Here is a 27335-nt window from a genome sequence, read left to right on the forward strand (position 1 = left end):
AGGGTACACAACTCGAATGTGTCCATTTAATTATACACTCGTGTGTAAATGTTTAAGTGCGAAGGGGCGCTAATACGAGGTTTATATATGTTACCACAAACTGCATGAGTAATTATCTTGTTGTCGAAAGATAAGTGGCCGCAGAGCTTCGACTTTCCCCTCCGGTAATCTTTATTCAGGTCGAGTCTCGACAAACACATTCGCCCACTAAACGTTGCTTCGGAAAAAAAAGAGGAAATAGCGATCGTTTCTGAGCGAAATTTTCGGAACATCAACAAAACGATTGTAAGCTAACATTGAAATAACATTGAATTACACTGAACGATATAAGCGGCTATTTATAATTTCACTTTAATATATTCTATCGACATCGAATCTATCGATATCTATGATATTTAGGTTTTCTAGTGTTGCCAACATTATTAATTCGTGGCGTCATTTTACAAGATCAAATTATAGAATCGGACCGTAAAAGAGGTAACAAAATAAATTAATTATTCTCCTTTTAATTAATCTCTATACAAATGTCAAAATCTCCGAGATTAAAGGTCCGATGTAGACGCTCGGTTGGAAAGAATAGGGAATTGTAAAAAAAAATATATTAAAATTTTGTTATGTTTTTTGTATTACTTTAAAAATGAAATTAAAATTTAATAACTGAAAAGTTATTTTTAGCCAAATCAACAAACAAATAATAGTCAAAACTTTCGAAACGTATTCAATCATGATTCATAATAAATAACAGAATTCGAATACCGTACCGCGAGACATGATTCCATTGTACATTATCTCAAGGAGCTGTTCACAATTTCACATGCGATATGGCTCATTGTTGTGTATGACTCCATTCTATTCGACCATCGGTCGATCTCACAATGGTCAATAAACAAAGGTGTAGTGTAAGCCGCGTCGGCCCCTATCGCGCCATCGGATTGCCGAAGCATGTCGCACCAACTGTCTCACCGACGCTGTTTATTATAGCATATGTGGCGTGTTAACTTGTGTTACAAACGCCCGCTAAATCGTACGAGAACACCTTTAGTCTCCGATTGTATTCACAACCGACGAAATTTAGAAAGTATTTATTCTAACGTTGGGTAAATTGAAACATTTAAAATTATTATTGTTGATACAATTCGGAACACTACAAATAATAGTAATTATGTATTTAAATTACTACATCATTATGTGTAGTATAATAACCAGTATCAATTACACGTAAGACTTTTGTGGTTAAATTATTATTTTGAAGTTGCACTTCATGTATGCATATGCATTATTAATATTAGGTAATGTCTACAATTTATTGTATGTATGAGCTGAGATGGCCCAGTGGTCAGAACGCGTAAATCTTAACCGATGAATGCGGGTTCAAGCCCAGGCAAGCACCACTATATACATATATGTGCTTAATTTGTGTTTATAATACATCTCGTGCTCGGCGGTGAAGGAAAACATTGTGAGGAAACCTGCATGTGTCTAATTTCATCGAAATTCTGCCACATGTGCATTCCACCAACCCGCATTGGCACAGCGTGGTGGAATATGTTCCAATCCCTCTCCTTAATGGAAGAGGAGGCCTTATCTCAGCAGTGGGAAATGTACAGGCTGTTACTTTACTTTTACTTTACTTTACTACAATTTATTTCATTGAATAACTTTAAAAAAAAATCGTTAGTACCTATAACACCAAGGGTACTTCGAGCCATTTTAAATATTACATTTTATTTATTCAACATTTCGTTATGTTGTAATCTTTAAAAGAGACCAATTAAAATATTATATTCTTACAAGGAATACGAAGATGATAAAAATCACGAAACAAAAGATGAAAGTATCAATTTATGTAAGCGGATGAGCAATATTGGAATTAACGACCGGCCTGTTCCGCATTCGAGCACTCGCTCGCTTCACGGACAACGGAGAAAGTATGATTTATTTGAAAGAATACATATTGATTATTATCTTCTATACTTATATACGACACCTTTTTTAATAACGCTAGACTTTAAAATACCAATAGGAAAACATAATACTCATACCAATAGATATAATATATGTTTTGTTGTACTTAGTATATATAATAAAGTATCTCAAAAATACTAATAACACCCTTTCGAGGTCACATTCCGAATCAATGAGTCTGGAATCCACGGCTCCTAATGGGTTACTCACATATTTATATTGCATATGAATACCAGATGTCTATAAAAAAACTCTAAAGCTTAAGCTGTGATGCTGTCTGGTAATAAAAATTTTAAATCAAGCTAACATATCAAATACATTAAAGATAAGATACAGGAAAACCATGGAGATATATGACATATAAATATATTATATTATATATATTTAATTAGTAGTTGAGCTTTAAGGCTTAACCTATTGACGCGTTATTTAATCATAAAACAATTTAACTCTAAAAAAATATTTGAATATGAAATTGTTTTTATTTACGAAAATGTTTTAAGCAGTACTTCTTAAAATCGTTTCAATTATAATATGTGTCAAATTAATAAATTCATAATCCACTACGATAACAATCCACTGAGTAGGGTAAAACCCAAAGATAAGCTAAATAAAATAACCCACCTACATCAATTAATCGCTTGACTTGAATTTAACAAAGAGTATTTAATTATACTTTCTAAATAAATTTTACGTACGTAAAATATTCTAGCTTTTGAGTCATAACGCACTGATAATACACAACTATGTGTATCGTTGTCCAGAAATAAAATACTTTGGTTTTCATATACTAAATGTAGCCTATGTATGAGATACTTTCATATTTAAAATAAATAAAAAATATTGTACAACATCACATACATTACTCTGATCCCAATGTAAGTAGCTAAAGCAAGTTATGGAAAATCAGGAGAAACAACGGTACCACAAACACCCACAACACAAGACAACATAGAAAATTAATGATGATCAATATCAACTCGGCCGGGAATCGAACTCCCGACCTCGGAGTAGGGTACCCATGAAAACCGGTGTACACACCACTCGACCACGCAGTTCGTCGAACATTTATAACATTACTATAGATTATTGTACAAATATTTGAGAGTTCCTTTCGAAAATCAAAAAGTAACAAACACATAAACAGCCAATTATTTCAGTGAAAACCTCCCATTAGATAAAGGTAACAGACGATACTTATATAGCTAAAAACGGAAATGTACACGATCTTCGACGTTATTATTTCAAACAAGACTTGATATCTGATCGTAACGTTAAGGATAGACCATTATATGTTGACACACACGTGGTCTTTATTCCTTTGAACTTAAGGACTGTTGTAAAACAAATATCGTACCTGTCTTTGTGGTCCACAGTATTCTACTCGGTCGGCACTTTCACCTTACACGTGAAAGTTGCCATCGACAGTTTAGAAACCAATTTAACGTCTTAAATACTCGTTCTAAGCTATACGCTTGCTTATTTAAACGAACGAGTTGTGCTATTTTGCAAGCATATTATTTATATATGTATATGATATACGCGCAAAACTTAATAGTCATTGTGATTTTGATATTTGATCAAAACATATATCAGTATCATATCAGTCGGTCAGCTAGGTTTTTAAGGAAATATTTGTTTTAAATATCGAGTCGAGATGGCCTAGTGGTTAGAACGCGTGCATCTTAACTGATGATTGCGGGTTCAAACCCAGGCAAGCACCGCTGATTCATGTGCTTAATTTAAATTCATTTTGTACTCGGCGGTGAAGGAAAACATCGTGAGGAAACCTGCATGTGACAAATTTCATAGAAATTCTGCCACGTGTGTATTCCACCAACCCGCATTGGAACAGCGTGGTGGAATATTTTTCGTAATATGTAGAATTTGTAATTTAATAAAGTTAACTTAATTATTGTTTGTTAGAATTTTTAACAGATTAATATTATACTCACATTTAGATACACATTAGCTTAAATATCATCGTCACGAAAGCGACCCGGAAAGCGACACTACGATGACAAAGAAACTCCATAGACTAGATTATATATTGCAGTTTAAAATATATACGAGCTATCGAAACTCACAACAATCAAAAACGATTGACCTCGAACGATCTGTTAAATGTCAGTCGAAAACACGTCGCCACGCGGAAACACGCGGCCTTTAATCTGCAATGAAGAAATGCCATGGCAACAATACGGAACAATCGATAGCAATCATTGAAATTACAAGTGTACAGAACAACAACAACAGCCTGTAAACTTCCCACTGCTAGGCTAAGGCCTCCTCTCTCTTTGACAAGGTTCGGAAGATATTCCAACACGCTGTTCCAATGCGGATTAGTGGAATACACACGTGGCATAATTTCTATGTAATTTGAAACATGCAGGTTTCCTCACGATGTTTTTCGTCACCGCTAAGCACAAGATAAATTATAGACACTAATTAAGCACATAAATATTCAGTGGTACTTGCTTGGGTTAAACCCGCAATCATCGGTTAAGATGCAAGCGTTCTAACCACTGAACCATCTTGGCTCTTTATTTTTTTTACATATTCCATTGAAATAAAGTTCTTGATAAAACATCTACATTTATAATTAAACTCTATTACACATAACTACTACTTACATCCACTTTAATTTTACTCCCAAGTTCCGGTATTTGGTCGACATTCAAACGTCGTTTTTTAATACATTGTGAACACCATAGCTTACTCTAGATCTCGAGCGATGACGTCATATCAGTTCAAGGTCTAAATAGTTTACCTATCTTTAGCCCTCATGCCATTCGAATATACTTGAGTTGTAGGCGACTCACGACTTGGACTTTCGCAAAAAAAATATATGTACAAAAGATCTGACAGTATTTACGATGTGTTTATTGTATAAGTATTGCATAAGGCATAGAATCGTTCGTCGTAAACAATAATGTAATGGTCCATAAACGTCCAAGCATTTGAACGTGTTGCCGAGATGATATCGCCGACAGTTGGATCAACGACTGCCTCACGACCATCCACCACGACAAAATCGATGGAATAAATTCTTGAATATAAACACTTGCTCAGTATATTATACAGTACTTTTATGTTCATACTAGCTCTTGCCCGCGGCTTTGCCAGCGTGAAAATGAATTAGATATACAGATTTACTTAAAATATTACGTTAATTTAAGACCTCTCTCTTTACCATATTGTTGGGTACTTTACTCCCTCAGGGTTAGAATGTCCGGAAACGCTTAATTACCTATCCACTTATTTTTATCAGTATTCCAAAAATAAAATCACATTTCTAACTTAAATAAATGACGAACTCCTATCCAAACTTCCCCCCCCCCCCCAATTCACCCCTTTAGAGGTATTTTCAAAATTCCTTCCTTAGTCAGTGTCTACTCAATAAAACGATCCTACTCACAGAAAATCATGACCCTAACTATAAGAGTTTACGCTCGGTGATGATGAATCAGTCAGACAGGACATGTTATTTTGTATATAAACTATTTAAACCATTTATTTTGCTACACACATACATTACATAAAAATTAAAAAAATCAATTTAAAAAACACAGTGTAGGTAGCAAGGGGTTCATCTCAGTATAAGCTGTGCTAATGCAAAGCACTGATTTTCAGATGGCCCCTGACTATTGGGTAAACATAAACACATGCGCGCACACGAAAATAAATAAATGAAATTATAAGAAAAAAACTAAAAAGCCCCTACACTGAAAAAAAGAAACATATCACACAAAAAGAAAAACATCACAAGGAACTTAGAGATAAGATAGACAAACAGACAGACAGACTTAGACATAAGACATTAAAATTGAATATGATTAATACTAAGTCTATGAGGTAGTATGACTAACACTATATTTGGAGTTTGTATACATTATATTTTTACGTATATATGTACTATGTTGATCGTAATTTGTACATTCGGGAAGGAACTAACTGCCCACATAGCTGTCGTTTACGTTAGTTGAACATAATGTTTTTAATTTAATAAAAAAAATATAGATGTAATCGCTCTGTTTATTAAAAAAAAACTATTATAATCGTAGTTGCGTAGTTTTAAAGTTCTAAACGTCCAGACAGCGGGAAGAGACTGTTTTATCCTAAGTAGAAATTATAATAGGATATTAACATAAAAAAGATTCTTCAACATGTCATTGTAAGTTTGATGATTGATATCGCGTCGAATCGTAAATGTCAAATTATAGTTGAAAGATAACAAATGAATTGTTACGATTATTAAATGTCAATCGAAAATATCACCAAGATTTGATTTGTTAGAACAAGTTTAGCATATTGACTAATGACCATGTATAATATTGCACAACATACATGCAATTAATATACATATAAATATAATATAACGTCTTCGTCGTCTTAAGTCATAAAAAAATTAATTAATAAATTTTATTTAGACATTTTTATTTTATTTTAAGAAATATACTATTTAATCATATAAGTACATTCAATACTATTTAAATTTTTTGTAATAAAATTCAAAACTCGATATTTTACAACCGATCATTTTATTTGCTTTCGAAATTGAATGAGGTTGCAGCGTCTAATTTGAAATGAACTCATTTCTTTTCAGTATATTTCTCGAATGTTAGTGTATTGCAAATATTATGAATACCGTCAAAACACGCTTGAATACTCAACGAGACACCGATCGTCAATAAATTCTGATACTTGATAATTTGTAAATTAATACTGAATATTCTACGTATAAATAAAACTTCAAGAACAATAATAACCTATAATCAGTCTAATCTTTATTCTATTTCAGTTTATTTATGATCTTTTTGCATATTAATGAAATGTTTTCTCTCTATATTATGTACTGTTTTAAAGCTAAAAATATACATAAACAGAATACTATAGTGCAGTTTATTAATGATGAAAATATTTAAGAATTCCATCATTTGTTTCAAATATATACGTACATACAAAGAAATACATTTCACCTATTTATAATATTAATTCAATGAATAAATGAGCTGAGTCGGCCCATTGGCTAGAACGCGTGCATCTTAACCGATAATTGCGGGATCAAACCCAGGTAAGCACCACTATATATGTGGGCTTAATTTGTGTTTATAATTCATCTCAAGCTCGAGGGTGAAGGAAAACTTCGTGAGGAAGCCTTCATGTGTCTAATTTCAGCGAAATTCTGCCACATGTGCATTCCACCAACCCGCATAGGAGCAGCGTGGTGGAATATGTTCCCAACCCTCTCCTTAATTGAAGAGAAGGCCTTATCCCAGCAGTGGCAAATTAACAGGCTGTCACTTTACTTTTACTTTACTCAATGAATACATTAGTTTGCTAGAATATATTATATGGTTACTTAACATCAATGCGCTAAAAAATATTTAAAATCAAACTCGTACTCTTGCGTTGATTTTGTGCGAATCACTTGATTAGCATACCAGATCGTATCGTCGCACCAAAATGTGTGCACAATTTTATGAGTTGAACTGTTTTCAAAATGAAAATATAGTTTGAAAACCGCTCAGGGTTTGAAACGCACACAGTGAATAAATTACGTATGATATGTTTGCGGTTTCAGAGTTTATTCCTTAAACAAACAAAACTCGCTTACATTAGATACATATGTTAGTTTTGTTATCTAATATAAGAATTAGAATAAAATATATATAAATTATAGTGACATGAAATTGGATAAGGTATGTCATTAAGTGATCTTTACAATGTTGTTACATTTTAATATCGATTTTATAATCAATTACAGAAAATCGATATGAAACTTCATCCTTTGGTAATGGATTATATAGTAACTAGTACTAATAATAGAATTATAAAGACTAAACAATAAAAGTCGCATATACGCTTCAGTTTCTGATTTGGATCTTAACGGCAAAGCACCGAGTCGCATCAGCGGAATTCAATCCATCAACGACAAGATCGGAAGAGATAGCAGTGAATCGAATCGATGTTGCTGAATGTGAAATCGAGATCTCGAGTGCATCTCAAGACGAATGCTCTAAACAAAGAGGAATCGATGAGAGGGGGGCGCGCGGGGCGGGCGAGTGCACCGACCTCCCCTCCGGGACGCGCTGCAATTTGTACATTTCAAGTGCACACAAAGGCGAAGCGAGGAGGTCGCAGAGCTTTGACAGAATTAACTTGTCCGAAGCAAGCGACTAGGTAAGCGTCAGCGTCACCTTTATTGAATCGCACGAACGAACGAGAGAGACTTTTAGTTGCATGCAAATTTCTACTGCATGCGACATAGCCGGCTCGACGACTGTCTATAAAGTCGCTCAGCTGAAACTTCAGTTAACGTCGAGTCCTTATTTCGATGAACCGAAATGTATATAGATAACGGTGACTTTAAATAAATAAATATAAGTATTGAACAACATCACGTAGGTATATTACTCTGATACCAATGTCAGTAGCTAAATCACTTATGTTATGGAAAATCAGAAGTAAGGATGTTACCACAAACACCCAGACTCCAAACATCATAGAAATGTAATGAACTTTATCAATATCGACTCGACCGGGAGTCGAACCCGGGACCTCGGACCAAGAAAACCGGCATAAACACACGTTTCGACCACGGAGGTCGTCAAATTTCAATCTTTATCTTTTAATTCTTTATCTTTTAATAATGTGTGAGTGTATAAATACAAAACACTTATACATCCAATATTTCAACAAGTAATGAACGAAATAAAATATCTGACGAGCATCTGAAATCATTAAAACATGACATATAAATAATAAAACTTTGAAGCGATCCACTCTTAGAGCTGGGACTCGATAAAATTAAACAACATTAAAAATTGAAGGGTCCTAAGCATGTTTTTCACGAGATTATCAAAGCAAATAAAACTCGTACGCGTTGCAAAGAGTAAACCCACTGTAAACACAAAGTGGGGCAAGCTATAACGACTCACTTCTTAGGCAATGGGTGTGCTCTGAATAACTACATAGAATAACGTCGACGATGCCCCGTCGTTGAAATCGTACGGCGTGAATCGAACGTAATATTTATACACTTTATTTTGGTTAACATATTATTATTTGTTTCTAATGATATGAATAGGCGGATGGCTAATAACGATATATAGATGGTAAGTGGAACCACCGTTCATAGACATTGGTCCCATAATAAATATCAATCCTTACATAGGCAATGGGTCGCCAAATTTGAGAATAAAGGTGATGTGCTCGTAATTATACTGGTTCACTTACTCGTCTGAACCGCGACAAGACTAAGTATTGCTGTTTCAAAGGACCTACAATTTGTCGTTTGTGAGAAACCCAAGATTTCAATGAGAGAATACGTGAATTAAATGTACGGGTAACTATATACTAGAAATAATAGCAAACTAAAATTTCTATACTTAAAATAAAATTGGAGTGTCTGTTTGTAATATTAAAATAACCGGTATACACGATTCATATAGAATAATTACCTTTTCTTAAATTTTTCTTCTGACTGTCTATTTGTTCCGGCTAATCTCTGGAACGGCTGGACCGATTTTGACGGAACTTTCACTGGCAGATAGCTGATTTAATAAGGAATAACATTAGCCACAACAATAACTTTTAAAGTCGCGGACACCACCAGTTTATCATCTAAATAGATTACTCGTTTAATTAAATCCATATATCTAGTTCACGGTCATATTTCATAATTACCAATCCATTTGAACCTATAACGTTATAACTCGATCAATTACTTGACGATGATAGTCAATTAGTTAACTAATTAATTTAATAATTAGTCACAACTAATAACGTTACCACTGGCATCTGATATTGCAACTTAATAACTTATATCACGAACTATGATTGTTTTTATCTATCCGTGTAATATATCTCTTGGTAATAAAACAAACAGTATATTTAATATTAATGAAAATTTTTAAAAATTAATTATACACATTTATTTTATTAATTTATTTAAGAGAAAAAAAAAACTTAGAAATAAAAATAACGTTCCGTGACTCCAGCTTAACTTTTACGTTACAATTAGTTATAAATTAATTATAACGCCTCGAGACCGTCTACGAAAGGTCGTCATATGTTTGACGTCACAATGCTAATGTGCTTATGACGATAGTGACGACACTAGACCTTTAATTAGTACAAAACCATCCGCTCGTTATCGATGAGCTCTTCTATGTTACACGTTGGATTTTGATGCGGTTTCCCGTCATTTGAGGTAAATGTTTAAAGAAAGGGGGGGGGGGAGGCAAGTGGTTTATGTCCTCTTCTGTTAGTTCGTCATTTTTAACAACGAAATTATCATTATCATCAATTGAGTAGTTAAGGCGTGAAGAATAAAAGTTAAGTAACAGTAACTGTAAATTGCCCACGGCTGGACTAAGGCCTCCTCTCATATTAAGGAGAGGGTCTAGAACATATTCCACCACGCTATTCCAATGCGGGTTGGTGGGCTGCACGAATATCTATCTTATACGAATTTAATAGTATAAGGGAAAGGGGCCCTGATTAAGTTAAAGCAAGAGTATAAGCAAGATTTAAACGAAAAGGAGCTAAAAAAAGAGCCGAGATGGCCCAGTGGTTAGTACGTGTGCATCTTAATCGATGATTTCGGGCTCAAACCCAGGTAAGAACAGCTATATCTATGTGCTCAATTTGTCTTTAAAATTCATCTCGTGCTCAGCGGTGAAGGAAAACATCGTGAGGAAACCTGCATGCGACAAATTTCATAGAAATTCTGCCACATGTGTATTCCACCAACCCGCATTGAAACAGCGTGTGGAATATGTTCCAAACCTTCTCCTCAAAGGGAGAGGAGGCCTTTAGCCCAACAGTGGGAATTTACAGGCTGTTGTTTGTTGTTCATATGCTAAATTTAGTAAACGTATTAAAAACTTAAATAAAAGCCTTTAAGTGACGTGAGAAATCGAGCGATTTAATTTAATATAGTACGCTTCGCTTGAGACCGATTTACATCATGATATTTATGTGTATTTAATTATTTAAAATAATGTGACAGTTCTAGCCCTGAAATTCCCGCGCGAAACGAAAACAGATAAGACGTAAATTATAAACGAATAAATCACCATTGTACACTTCATAAATAGGGGCACATTTGCCATTATGACGTCACATATGATCTGGAACAAACGAGGCGTCATCGCTACTTCTATTCCAATAAAAATGTTTACATATAAAATAAATCAAATCAATCATTCGTTGATCAAATCAATGATGAAATATACAAACCAGTTTATGTTATTCGTTTGCATAACGGAACGGTTTTATTGGTGATATAACAGATTATCGATTTTATTCATTCCAATATTCAATGACGCACATCACGCGACGAAACTTTGACGAACTTTACACGAGCCTTACTTTGAGTACTGGACAGCAAAAGAAATACAAATAAAATATATTCATCGGAAAAAAATCATACATATTAACACATTATGTATGATTAACTTTTTATTACCCAAGACTTCGCTCTCATTAATGTAAATTGATAAGATTTTATTTGACTTGTAATGTTTTCTTAATTTATTTACCGAATTAGAAGTACCTCATCTTAGACGGTTTTTTTTTTTAGTATAAGACAACCTCACATTCACTACTCTGATCCCAATGTAAGTAGCTTAAGCACTTGTGTTGTGAAAATCAGAAGTAACGACGGTACCACAAACACCCAGACCCAAGACAACATAGAAAATAAATGGCACTTTTTCTACATCGACTCGGCCGGGAATCGAAACTGAGACCGAGTGGCGTACCGATGAAAATCGGTGTAGATACAACTCGACCACGGAGGTCCTCATTTATATTTGTTTTAGATGACGATGCATTTCCATGATAAGGATAAACTTATCAACAGACAATTGAGGAACAAGACACGTGTACAAAATCCTGCTTGTTTTCGAAACATTTTTTATTATTGATTAATTTAAATCCATATTTCAATAACCTAAGCATACAGTCACGAAAAATGACCTTTGATGAATAACTTAAGATAATCAAATAACTCACTTATATCAGCTTATCTCGTACGAAACTAGCGAAGCGAGTTTGTTAATCAAATTTAGGATAAATCGATTTTGAATAACTTGTAATTATTCTATGGACTGCCTCTATAGTCTAATGACTAATTCGGTCTGGATTCGAAGTGGAGTCTCGTCGGTACAAAAGTCAATGAGTTATTCGAGAAACTGTTACTGTTTCAGTGGCAGTCTGTTTTCTTAAGAAAACCGCGCTTAGTACGCTAGAATGTATCCGGCCGTCACAGATTCCCATCAGACTATAAGAGTGAGGGATTGAAAAGTACACCTGTATCTAAGAACACAGACTGACTGTAACATTTCCTTCTCTGATGTATATTTTCTGTGGAGACATCGGACGCGGTCAAGGGATATGGCTATTGAATTTGTAACTTTGTTAATCAATTTTCATTCGTATGACAATACAAATAATGTACAATCGAGCTTGATGTCACGAGTTGATGATATTAATGATGAATCTTTATGTAATATCCAAAGACTAGAGTGCTCTACGAGATTGAGCTCATTACAACTTAGTTAACGTTACACTGAAGATCACAATTCTTTACGAGTTTATTTAATATGACACGAAATATATCGCTGGAGCAATTTTACACGCGTTTGTCAAGGTGAATGTTAGGTAATGTTTCTTGTTCAAGTAGGTACGAAGGTCATATGTTACTAAATATTTAATTATTGAAATAGATATGATAATAATTCCTACATATAACCAATCAACGACACCTACATAATTGACATAAAATATTATATACCAAATTGAATCGAAATAATTAATAAAATTATAGCGTCTGTTTATGATTGCGACATAAGTAACTGTTTCTATCAAAATAATATGGCTTCTGCCAGGTAATCACAACTAATATTCTTATTTTTGTTGGTTTGTTAGGGGTAATAACGAAACGAGGTAAAAAACACAAACATAAATATTATGGAAGATTAGTTTCATCAAAGTCAATTGAATCTATAAAAGTTAAAACGATACAATTAATTAGATTTTTTTCGAAATTTCCAAAAAATCGTAGTTTTGCTTCCATTCATTTACTCCATTTGTATAATACGGCTAACATTGAACATAATACTAATAATATAAATGCGAAAGCAAGTATATCCATCCATCAGCCTGTTGCTCCTTCACGGCGTATAAAGCGAGATTGAATTCCAACGAAAGACTGGCTTTTTTGCTTAACACCTCGAAACTAAGTCCTTAAACGTGAACGAAAGTAGGTACGAAATTTCGTCATATTATAAATTAAAAAAAAAATAATATTTCGGTTACACTAAATATCTTATAACTACAATCACTACAAAACCACACGTATAAAATCATATCCATCGGTTACCTTCACCCATACACACACACACATACACAAAAATACACAAACGCATATAAATAAAATCATACTAATCCTCACCAGACACCACAGACAGATGACACGAAACAATACCGAAGTAAATAATTCGAAACATGTTCGCTTTCACATCGAGCCGCATCGCTAACATAACTCATATCCCACGACGTCACAGATTGGGAACCAGTCCGAAACCGATCCCACTAAATACCGATAGCACCAAAAACATTTATGGGCATTAATTACGATCTTTTGTCCACTGGTTCGCTGATGTCGCCTATAAAAGTATCGAAAAATAAACCGACACTTGTTTTCTTTTCTTTTTTTCTCTCTTTATACATCGACGTTTCGTGGAACGGAGAATTCGTTGCAATGTATAATTGTTTAAGAGCCGAGATGGGCTAGTGAGGAAAGCTCGTGTCTTAACTGAAAGTCAGGGGTTCAAATTCAGGTGAGCATTATTGAATTTTCAAGCGTGTTGATATGCTTACATCAGGCAGCAGTTTACCACATGATATATCTGTTGCAGACAATTAGCATGATTAGCCATTTAGTAAACAACCTAGCGGACTTGAATCATATCCATCCAATACATCTTCCGTTTCTAGAATAGGATAATTTTCTTTTAGTTGAACGGCTAGACTGTTAATTGAATGACCTATTGGTCATGGTTGACTGCAACTTGCTTATTTAGTGAAATAATAAAAAAGAATATACAAATAACTTTCCAATTAATTCCTCATCAAATCAAATCAAATATTAACGTTAAGACGTAGTTTACTGTCACATTTGTTGGTACAATTAAACCCGCCTCGCACGACTCAATAACGTATATTTTTTAATCAAATCTTCATTTACTTGATCGCGTTAATTAGAACGAATACAAGACACGATAATTACAAGGTGCACGTCGAAAATGGTAAATTAACGAGAAGTAGAAACGAGAAGGAAAAATATTTGTTTATCCATTGAGAACGAAGCAATCACGGCCGTTCTGACGAATCAGCACTAATTACATGCCATTTATTACGAATAGATTATTGTATTAAGGTTAAATAAAACTTGCCTGTCGACAAATCAACTTTTACTAAACACAACGGATATTGCCGATATCGGCGGTTAAGATTATATATTAATCGTGACGTACAAACATGCATTAACGACCTATGATTTGACAACTATTTCGATTCAGTGACTTTTGTCACCCTTTATGAATGATATATAAAAAACTAGCTGTGGAGACTTCGGTCGCGTTTTAGGGATTTGGTTGTCATGTGTTAGGCAAAAAAATAACCTTGGAGTTCAAATTTGCTTCATACCAAATTTCATCAAATCGGTTCAGCGGTTTGGTAGTGAAAAGGCGACAAACAGACACGACAGATAGAGTTACATGTATAATATTAAGTAGAGAAGTTAATTTGACTTTTTCTTTTTAAATTCAGACTTTAAAATACACTATCACATAGCTATTACATTAATTAGTTAATCAAAATATACAGTAAATGTAAAGTGGAAATGGATATAAGTTTTAATTATTTTAATGTCTGATGAGCCTTTAAATACATAAAAAAGTATCAAATTTATGATGAGAATATCATTTACAAATTGAATCCAGAAACATCGATTTCTAATGCTGCCTTAAAATACAATATACACATTACAAACGCACCTACTAATAAACTTAACCAAATAGATAATGCTAGATAATATAGATACACAAATGGCACGTCCGACACATCTATGGAGATTTAAAATACCGATTAGATAAATTAAACAAAAAACTATGACACAAATATGGACACAAAGATATGATGTCATGCATGGTTTAAAATAAACTGACTGCTTTACAAACAGAAATACACAATTGTGTTCCAGTTTCTAGGGTGAGTAAAGGTACCTACAGGCACAAGGGACACAACATCTTAATTCTAAAGTTTGTAGGCGCTTACATGATTCATATTTCCTACAGTGCCTATATCTATTGGTGTTGGTGGTTTATCAGCCTGGCTTCTATTTATTACTGATATCTATTTGACTATCAAAAATATAATAAGCGACACAATTGATCGTTAAGTAAATAGCAAAATGCCATGTCCGAGACATATCAAAGAATCTATTAATTCATCACAAACAGGTTTACATTGAGAATAATTTTATTAACATTTGTCATGCATTAATCATAACTTTGGACTATAAAAAATATACACTAAAGATGGATTTAATATCGATAACATTATTATCATAATGTCCACCTTTTTGTTTAAACCGTGCCATAAACATTCACAAATGGTTATAAACGACACATTTGCGTTCGGAGAGATCGTCAACGCGGTTACAAAAAGTATTATTATCTGTAACCGGCTTCTGCCAAATCATTCCCATTGCGAAAAAAGTTGACTGACTCAACGAGCTAACTAGTATTAAAGGCTTCGTTTCCACTTGTCGTTTTCCCGTTCCATCAATTGTATATGTATTGTGCCTTGGCCTCGGATTGTATACGACATCACTCAATAGCCTTTAGCTATAGCTTTTGTACATTAAAAAACATAGACAAATCTGAAGTAGTTTATTAATTTTAAGTTGCTATTCTTATACTTTTTTCGAAGCAAAACACCACTTTTTTCCGTAAGGTAAAATTTTCTGACAGTATTACACGAGTAAATTATTATTAATTTCAAATATCGAACTAAAGTAAATTTAAAAAAAATCGCCAAATGATTGATACACTATAAACTTTCCATAATTAATAGTAGCGAGCGAGTTCCTTTACTCACTTCTGATATCGATAAACAAAAAACAATCACAATCTTAGATTAAAAAAAAGACGTAAGTGAAACGATGAAAATAAATAAATATTACCTTGGAATCGAAACTAAAGGCTGTCTCCGGTCTCAGGGGGCAGGGCAGGCCGCACTTACATGTACCCGTCGTTTGCAAGTACTCCCGGAGCTGGGCTAGGTTACTCAACGCTGTTCCACTGGGACTGGAAGAGAAACATTGCATTTACTTAGTTGAGCTTGAATTAATAACAATCCCATTGAAGTTATACGAAACCTAAAAAGGCAACAGACACCTGATCAAAATCGCTCATTAGTAACTTTAAATGAAACTCATTCATTATCTTACAAACTAGACGTTAAGAGAAAGACATATTAAATTACAACAGAAATTCAATTAAAATACAAATCTGATATTGAATGAATATATTACAATCGTAAATGACTTTATCGAATGAGAACAAAGACCTAATAGAACTAGACAGAGTTAATTAAAAGGCCGGGATAAAGGATTAGCGCCACATGTCTTGCTAGACATCACAATACGAGATGAACCGTCATTAAGTCGTATTTATAGAAATGGCAATCAAACTTTAATAGCGTAAAAATAACTAGAAACAACACAGACAGAAATAATTTAGAAGATGTATTAAAACATTGGAACACTTTTACTTGATGATGATTGAACTCTCTTTTGACACTGAACATATTCAAATCGATGCACAAATTAAGTAAAACTTACAAATTAGTCCAAAAAAAAAACAAAGTGAAAATAAACGAAAAGGCAAATTGTCTTACATCACAGTTATTTTTTAATTTGAAACGTGTTTTAAGTAAGTCGATCAAATAAGAGAATCAAGATTACGTGATTGCGAATTCCGACGCGGCCGACTTTTTTGCAGACTTAGTGAAAATCGTGTACCATTACATACCCAAGTCACGATAAATATTTCAAAAGGAATTTTATCGGCCAGAACGTATCCCACTTTTAAAGTCGAAAAGAAAAAATACTTTTCGGGACGTCTGGAAAAATATCTCTTCGCATGACATTGCGCTTACGAGTTCTTAATATCAATATAACTTTCCTTAGATGACTTTGAGGCAATTTTAATTTAAAAAAAATGGCAGTTATACCAATTAATAAATATAGGGTACAGTGAAGCAATAGAAAATTCAATAGCACATGCACCACACATACAAAATTGAGCAGCAACAGGGAGAAGAGCGAGGCAGAGTATTCCGTTGACCATCTCGATACGTTATGAGTTATTTACAAGTATAAAGATGTATCACCTTGAATGTTACCTATATTAAATTTAAGTGTTTAGTGATAAGTCGATGGTAACAGCCACACCAATAGATGAAGCCCATCAAGATCCCAAGGAGGATTATATTCAATGAATAACGAAGACAAATAAAAACATTATATACGAAATTCAAAAAACCAAACAAGAATATACAAAGACGATAATACCCGTTGCCTGTGTTATTATAATTATGCAACAAAAACTTGTCATTGCGGTTACAAGTATAATAAAGTGTAAATTATCAAGTTATTATTATAAAGGATACCATTTATAAAAAGAATGATAATAACTGACATTAAGCCAAGCAAGCTTCTCCTTGCTGATTTAAAAAGGACGACTTATTTTATCATAATGTAACCTGACATTTATCCGGTATGATTTTATAGCATTTACTTTTGAGACGGTATATTTTTTAAACGTCTACAGCGATACGTATATAATAAAAAAAAAAAAAACAAAAACAAAACAAACGAGAATCGCATTATTTTTAACCGTTCACGTTGATGTGAAAAGACGAGACAATTAACAATTCGTCTTGTTGACGTTTCTAAAAATACTCATCCAGTATTGGATGTACGCTGACGATAGTCGTACTTATATTTGTACTGTACATTGTACGAGCTAAATTAACTAACGTTTAAATAGTACATTCAATAAACTCTGCTCCACTTACAAATTAGTAATACATGTATAATAAACATTTCATTATATCGGACATAGTAGATGTAGATTCTAATTAATATAGTGAGCTGGGGAGGGTGAGGTGCAGTGACTCGTGTAAGCGATTGAAAGGGTATTTGCTAAAAGGGAATGCAGGCTTCTAGTCATCCATGTTCGCTCCTGTGATCAACTGACTGCTGCCAAGTCACTCCACAACGGTTAATTGATTTTCGAACCCTATTTGACTTCATCTTCTACATTTTTAACATATACAAAAGTACTTTTAAATTTTTTATTTTATTACTCCTCAACCAAAATTGGTCAATGGCTAAATCAAATGAATCTACCACATGGGTGCACAAACACGCTTTGGAGCAACGTGATGAAAAAAGCTTCCAAAGCTTCTTTAAAGAGGAGTGGAGTTTTGACCAGCAGACAGATTTTTAATATACGTTCCTACTGTCTGTGACAATATATAAAAAATCTGATTCAGCTCTGATTACAGTATGAGTAATCGCAATGGAATTATTCCGTGAACAATCTTTATCTAGATGTGCCACACCCCGCGGAGCTATTAACTCTAATTTGCAAACAACACAATCCCTTTACGATGACAGAACATACCTTGTCAGCGTAAGTACTCGCTTCGCTTTACAACAGCCTCTTTCATAAACGCCTCACATGATAATTCACGGTGATTGTTCACGGTCTGGAACACGCGGTAAACGTGAGCCGCGACCGCAAAAAAGGGATTTGTTTGCTTTTTTTGATTCTGTTTGCTTTTTTTTCCTTCCGAGGCCTATGCGGCTTTGACCACTATATATGCGTGTTCGCGGTCGGTCAGCCAGTGTGCGGCGAAATTTGCTTTTTGCATCGCACGAAACGTTTGGGGGAGCGTGTACATACACAGCTGCCGATAATAATTACTTAGCACACGAACCCTTTTACACCTTGCACGCGTTGTATCGCTTAGTTTCCGCCAAACACGGGTAATTTATAACATTTTAACATAAATAACGTGTATGACTTGTATGAAACGAAATACCGCTGACTAAATAAGCATGTTATTACGGTATCATTTTTGGATAAATTAATTCATATAACTTAAATCAATTTACCAGTCGAGTCACGCAATTCGACCCTTTTAGGTTTTCAATATTATGTTATAATTACGTCAGCTTGTGGAACTTAAACGAAGTCATTTGAAAGATACGCTGTTTGTTGTCTCGTATCGATTCCAATGGAATAGAAATAATCGCTAGTTTTTCCTGGTAATTCGCAGGAGTCGTCCGTCCCAAATAGGAATAATGAACTATTGAAAACGATGATTCAAAGAGACGTTTCCAAGAAAACGGCGCCGACAAGAAATGCTTAAGCAATTACGAACATCTGTCGACTGATGTCCTTGATGTTTAGAACGATACCTAGACCGTCTGTATATTAATATTAATACACATTTGACTCTTTATAGATGGCGGGTAGACTTTCACGTCATTAACTATTCATACTTAATTATAGATTAAGTTTTTATTGTTCTTTTTATGGCTTGTACACGTGAATCATAACTGAAGATGACGGCTTTGAACTTGGCCAAACATCACTAATTGGCTCTATTTGTTTGTAAATCAGCTTGATGGTGAAGTCTAATATCCAGGTTAGGTATGATGTCGATGGAAAACATGCTCCAAAAAGATCTCCTTGAACGGACTAGAGAGCTTTTCCCCAATAGTGAGGAATTAATATGTATTTTTTTATCATTATTACCAAACGTAGATACCTAACAGCGATCAGTTAATATGCCTATTTACATATTCATGGTTATTATACGTAACGTGCAATAGCGTTCGAATATCATTCTTATTGGTTTAATCGTAGCTGTTTATATTTTTACTGAGAAATCACTTATTTATAGCGATTTATTGATAGTTCTGGTGGTGATTACAATTCGACGATCATTGGAAGTAAATTTTCATTGTAATAAATCGCCTTACAAAGTATTCTAACACGATATTCTAAACAACGAATAAGATTTAGAAGATATTGTATCATTATTTTGTACATAAAATGAAATAAAAATATAAATAATTCAAGTAGGCTCTTACGAGCACTATATCAATCTTCATATAACGAGATCAAATGCGAAGATACCATCGGTATCGGAACACACATTCTATAGAGTACTTATGCGTGTAACTTTATTATCGTATTAGGGTATGCAAACGTAAGCCACTAAACCGATTTCAATGAAACTCAGCGCAGCGATATTTAGATCAAGAGATTATACTTTAAGCACTCTTTCGCATCAGCTTCACTTGATTATGGGAATCATTGAGCTGATTTAAGTCCGGTGATAAAAATGATCCAAACAATTACAGACCGATCTCTATTTTGCTAGTATTAAGTAAAATTTTTGAGAAAGTCATGCTTAATCAATTGCTATTATACTTTAACTCGAATAAGCTATTGCATTCTCAACAGTTTGGTTTTACTAAGGGTCGCTCGACTGCTGATGCGGGTGTAGCATTTGTTAAGCACATTTATGATGCATGGGAAAAGTCACAAAACGCTATTGGAGTTTTTTGTGATTTATTAAAAGCTTTCGATTGCGTTAGGCATGATATTCTCCTAGAAAAGCTTAAATATTATGGTATCAGGGGCCCTGCATTGAAATTAATTTCCTCCTACCTTAGTGAAAGAGTTTTGAAGGTTGTGGTTAATGGTGCAAAATCAAATGGCGCTGTGGCGCAAATGGGTGTACCACAGGGTTCAATTTTGGGACCTCTCTTGTTCTTAATATATATAAGTGAATTACCTTATTTCGTAAAAAATACTTGCGATATTGTACTGTTTGCAGATGATACATCCCTCATTTTTAAACTTGATAGAAAAATAAACAACTATGACGTTGTAAGCAGTGCTCTGTCGCGGGTTCTTGGTTGGTTTGACATAAATAATTTAGTACTAAATGCTAAAAAGGCTAAATGTGTTTTGTTTTCCTTGCCAAATGTCAAATCAAATCCTTCTGCAATAACTTTGAAAAATGAAAGGCTTGAGTTTGTTGAGTCGACGGTCTTTTTAGGGATAACCCTTGACTCCAAACTGCAGTGGGGCACCCATTTGTATGCCCTGGCAAGAAAACTAAGTAGTGCCATTTATGCATTAAAAATAATTAGAAAACTCACGGACTGAAGTAGTGCTAGACTAGTTTATTTTAGTAATTTTTACAGTATTATGTCATATGGAATGTTGTTATGGGGTAATGCAGCAGAGATTGAAGTTGTTTTTATTCTACAGAAAAGAGCTATCCGATCTATTTACAATATTAGCTCCAGGACATCATTACGCGAGAAATTTAAAGAAATAGGTGTATTAACGGCTGTTTCACAATACATTTATGATAATATAATCTTTATACAAAAGAATATTAAAAATTATTCTATCAATGCTGATGTACATACTATTAATACAAGAAATAAGAATAAACTTGTAACCCCCAGTTTCCGTTTGCATACGGTAAATAGAACGTTTTTGGGCAATGGTATACGCATATATAATAAGATACCGGAAAATATAATCAATTTACCATTTTCAAAATTTAAAAATATTATATTCTAATTATATATTATATATTTAATATAATATATATTCTAATAATTATTTATAGACTAAATTAATAAATAAATCATACTATTCATTAAAAGAGTACTTTTTAGAGAGAAACGCCTGGAGCTAGGCTCGGGTTCCATCATAGGACGCTAATTACTGTCAATAATAGCATTGTAAATGTGTTTATTTGAAAAGAGCAACTATGCTAGTTTCTTGCCGTTTCTTCTCACTAGAAGCTGCTTTCCGAAACGGTGGTAGTATTTGATTATTGACGATTCAAAAACGCTTCATTGTGAAGTTTACTTGAATAAAATTGATTTGATTTGATATTGTCGCGTCTTGAAGTTATTGACAACTCTCATAACGTTTTTTAAATTAAATTTATTATTGACTAAAAATAATTGAGTTGATCTGACGAGACCCAAGAGGTGGATAATGGATAAAACTATAAATTATTATCATAATGATTAATTATAAGATACAATGTATGAAAACAAAGTCGCGATTTGTCATCGATTTTTTTTTATTATTATTTGTTTATCGTTAAATGTACATTTTGACGACCTCCATGGTCGAGTGGTGTGTACACCGGTTTTCATGGGTACGCCACTCTGAGGTCCCGGGTTCGATTCCCGGACGAGTCAATGTAAATTACCATTAGTTTTCTATGTTGTCTTGGGTCTGGGTGTATGTGGTACCGTCGTTACTTCTGATTTCCATAACACAAGTGCTTCAGCTACTTAAATTGGGATCAGAGTTATGTATGTGATGTTGTCTCATACGTACATATGTTTAATTGTTTGAGCTCAAGTTTTTGTCATTTATATACATTTTTAATTCTATTTTTAAATACCTTATCTGCAAATGGTAGTTTAAAATTTTACATTCAACGAGCGTAATATACTTCCATATACAACAATAATACAAATTTGATACTTTAACAATTATGTAACGTAACAAAACATCAATTACCGACAAGACACGTATTATACGTAGTGAATAATTAGTAGGTGGCGAATGTTATCATAGCGGATTAAGGCGAATTAGTTACACGATATATACAAACTCATAACACGAACTAGCTACATTTTCATACCATTACAAGAACTAGCCGGCGAATGTAAGCGGAGTCAATAAAACAGCATATTTATTAAACACTCTCGTGTTGATCTTATTCCATGCGTACAATTAGCTTGAATAAATTACATCAATCGAATGGAAAATTACCGGTTCAACACATATTTACAAACATTAACATAATATTAAGTTGCAAGCTGTTATTACATCTAATAATAGCAAAGATACGACAGACCACCTGTTAAAGAGGCCGCGAGTGTCTTCACAAATTGTGAATATGATGCAACGAATGTCGAAACCGCTCTAGCGGGCCTCGGCGAAACAATATTCGTTTGTTGAGAACACAAGGCGTTTACAAATCATATAAATACTCGATATTTCCTTTTCTCGGGATACAGTAACTAATTGAAAATTATCATATGTTTTTTTTTTCTTAAATAGGTCCGCAGACGGCCAATTGGACCATCTGAATGTAAGTGGTCACATCCGCACATGACTATGGCGTTGTGAAGAAAATAACCATTACATAGACAATACTCCGTCAACCCTTAAAATTTGAACATAACAATATTAAAAAATAATTATACGGAATATTGAGATAAATAAATAAACAATATATATCGTCTCGAAGACGAGAGAATAGATTTCGCAAACAAACGAGGCTAATATGTTCCTATGGGTTCAATGAACTCTAATACTAACCGTAATTTAGTAGTTGTTTTATATTAGAGATCTCCTACCAAACCAACAAAACGCAAACGACTGACGGTCCTAATAAACATTACCACTGAATATCTGATGTGTGGGTAGTAGGTACGTACATAATATATGATTTTATTTAACTAGCATGACTTTAACCACTATTATGTAATGTAAACACTATTTTAAATGGTGAAAAAGAGTAACTAGAGAGTTTGTTGCCGGTTGTAGCTTCACTTAATATATAAAAAAGTTTTTAAATGACGATTCCACAGTGCTTGTAAAAGCCTACTCGAATAAAGTATATTTCGATTATGATTTTTTGAGACCGGCACAGAGCCCTAACAACTAAATACATAAGGCAGATTCTAATCTGACATACATACATGTTTCCAGAAAACGTTTTTTTTTCTTCAACATCAAGATTAAGATCAATTATAAATAGAAAGAACATAAACATGCGTGCTCGGATTGAAACACGCGATTTTTTTAAAACACTTTCTTTTCACTCGGCTATCTCGGCTGATATGATTTATAACTTAGCTAAAATAACTATTTACCCAATTAAGTAACAATAAGTTAGTCTTATCGGAAAAACCATTAACGTTGCAAGCGTTATTACTATTATATCTTTTAATCTCGACAGATTCGACGGCATTAAGCAAATATAATAAATTCATATTTGGCCTCGCTGTAACTTGAACCTCATCTAATAATAATAATGACTCCTTGATAGAATGTTATGAAAACCTCATTTATGATTGTCTAAACAAAACGCGAGAAAAGTTACGAGCGACAATTAGTTTATAGATATGAACAAATTAAGAAGTATAAATAACTTAATTGGGTTTTTTGTTAATAATAAACAAACTTTTTTAAGTTGGTAACATATAACCAGATTACAACAATGTTTCACTTGAAAAATATAAATAACCTAAGTTATTGATAAGGGAATATAATTAAAATTATTTAATGATTACGATATATATACAACTTTTTAACTTTTGAGGAGATTTTTATTCAATAAAACTTCCAAATTATACTTATAAGTGCAGTTTCAACCATTAGCTATCAAAGTATACTTAATACATGTTTTAGATAATATAATTAAGTAATAATGAACTAGCTATAAATTAACAAAGACTCGCACAAACTCATCTTAGTTAAATTTACCTCTACACTCTAAAACGATTGTCAAAGTTAGATTAACTAATCCGACTAAATACTGAATGTCGATTGGTCGTATATTGCGTCATCGCTGCCATTGACCAATTACAATTCAGTTCGAAGTGAAATTAGTTAATTCGACTTTAATCAGCGTTTCCGTAACGGGGTGAAGTTTTAGAAGGGCAATTCGAATACCAATAAATTATGTAAATTATTCTAAAAGAATTATCTATTTCACAGATTATTAATAAGAGTGTTATCACAACTGTCTCTCTTAATACTATCTTGTTCTCTGTACTACCTTGATTCATTTTCGTCCCGCATGACAATTGTTTAGACGAACATTCATCAGCTTGTCAAGCCAATTTTGATTGAACACGTACGGTGATTTACTATTAGCTTATTGACCTTTTCAAAAAAGATTTGAAGGTGATTGGGCATTTATTTATTATTACTTTCAGCAGTATTTGAGAAGATAACTTTACTTGAAATAGGATATTATGCCACAGTACACCAAACATAACGATGATGTTCCATTCATCCATTTCGAATTGGGTTACTTCCTAAGCACACCGTATCGTTTCCGATTCTCGAGTCCCATCCCCTTTTTCATGTTAACCTACTTAAAGGATACAACGCTGCGTTTGCCTATCCGCGGTCTCTATGCTCGTGTACTCATTCGACCCAACGGCCATTGATCCTCTCAAACGTGACGAACCGACTGGAAATTGAATTTGCAAATTTTGCGAAATATATTGCAATCTTCGAGCAATCTTATTCCTGATTAAAACGCTCCACAAACGAATGAATTTGTGGACCATTAATAACATAAGATAAAACAAATACAAATTCATTTAGAATGACGATTAATTAGTCCACAAATAATACAAAAGACAATCGGAACAGCCTGACTATTAGGGTGTCTTTCTACAAAATAAGTTAATACCATTTATCCAGAAAACAAATAACATTCGACCTGACGCTGTCATGTAATGGGCATATAAAATAGATGTAGAACTACCTACTAGGTGATTGATCTCATTTCCTTTGTGTTCCATGGGCGAGGCATATAATGGCTAAAATACTTTGGCACTCGGCCAATTCAACTGCCATACAAGTATTAAAACAGATCGAGATTTATAAGATATCCGTATAAAAGTTTTGATAAAATTGTAATTGCTAATGCACCGTACGATACAAATAGAATTAATTAAGAAGTGCTTTCTGTTTCATATTAACAATTATTACAGACGAGGCTTGGCGTACTAAAATAGTATTACTAATACCAGGAAAATCATCAGAATCAACCTCTCCAGACTAAGTGATAAACCCATCCCAAATCTGTAAGGACTATGTCAAAACAATTACTTAAAAGGTTCTAACAACATAATCAGAGCGCGTGTGACATATTTGCTGATTGATATTCGCATTGGAACTTTAGACAGTGGTACGAGTTCTTTGATGGGCCGACTGACGTCCTTTATCGTACGACCCCGACCCATATCAACCTTGTCCCCTTCGCATGAATAAATACAAGCTCAATTTGTAGCCCGCGCGCCTAACCGAGGCATCGATACACCATCACCGGTCTTAAATGAACCCAACCAATCCGACCAGATCGTTAAACGTTAAGAATAAAGTCGAGAATTGTTTATCCGACAATGGAACGACGATTCACGATATTTTGGACAAATTATGTAAAACTTGATCGCATTCGATTGTTGCTTGCCCTTGTTTAGTTTTGTTTAATAAATCGTATGATGACGAAAAATTGGATAATATATGGTCATTTTCTTTAAATTGTTCAATTAATTATTTATAGGACCCATCTTTATATAAACGTCGAGCTTTAAAAGTAATTAGTATGATTTAAAATATGTCTATATAAGACGTATATATATATATCATTTTTTATTCAGGAACAGTATCCAAATTTGTATTTTTTGTTTAATTTACCAATAGGTATTATGAAAAATCGATGTACCCTATTTAAATATGTAATTAGCTAATAGAACTATTATTATTAACTACTTTTAAGAGTTCGACGTCATGTGTTACGGGAAGTGTATTAAAAGCCGTTATCGTTCCTTGGACGTCACATTTGTCTTCGAAGTTTCACCAAATTTGGTTAGGATGTTTAGTGGTGAACGAACAACAGACATACAGAATTACTTTCGCATATATTAAATTAGTATTGAAGTACAGACATTAATTGCTATGACTGGACTATTTAAACTAACACAATTCGCATCGTGGCTAAAAAAGTACCAACATAAGTTAATCATTTCCTTTTGCCTTCTAAACCTGAACGGTCTTACTACCTTACTAAACTATGTTTCGCAAAAGTATATTCTAACACTCATATATTTATCTCTTTCTATCACCATCGATTTACCATTCAAGGAAAGAAAATAGAGCATCATTATCATAAACAAAAAAAGAAGTCGGCAATCATAATTAAATTTTAAAATAAATGAACAATTTATTAAAAAAATATATTATTACCCATCAAGCACGGTTGAATGAAGAATAATTCATAGACAGATAATACTAAGCAGATATCAAATGGCGCGTCACCCTAATGGAGGGGGATTATCAAATTGAATATCAGGAACGAGTTATTTACATAATACATTTGTGACGTCGTTATTGATGAAGCTATTACGTAATAAATGA

At 33.6% G+C, this 27335-nt stretch overlaps 1 protein-coding gene across 5 annotated transcripts in view; it reads right to left on the minus strand.

Annotated features, from left to right (window-relative positions):
* Nucleotides 1–27335, minus strand: part of LOC124532396 — a 76281-nt gene that overhangs the window by 32673 nt on the left and 16273 nt on the right. For all 5 annotated transcript variants that reach the window (XR_006966641.1, XM_047107296.1, XM_047107294.1 and 2 more), the window contains exon 2: nt 16226–16349. Coding sequence is in view for 4 of the 5 variants with exons in the window: in XM_047107296.1 (XP_046963252.1) it covers nt 16226–16349 (124 nt within the window). In the remaining variant the exon portion in view is untranslated. The remainder of the gene's footprint in view (nt 1–16225; nt 16350–27335) is intronic.

This window comes from Vanessa cardui, chromosome 9, assembly GCF_905220365.1.
Source record: "Vanessa cardui chromosome 9, ilVanCard2.1, whole genome shotgun sequence".
NCBI lineage: Eukaryota > Metazoa > Arthropoda > Insecta > Lepidoptera > Nymphalidae > Vanessa > Vanessa cardui.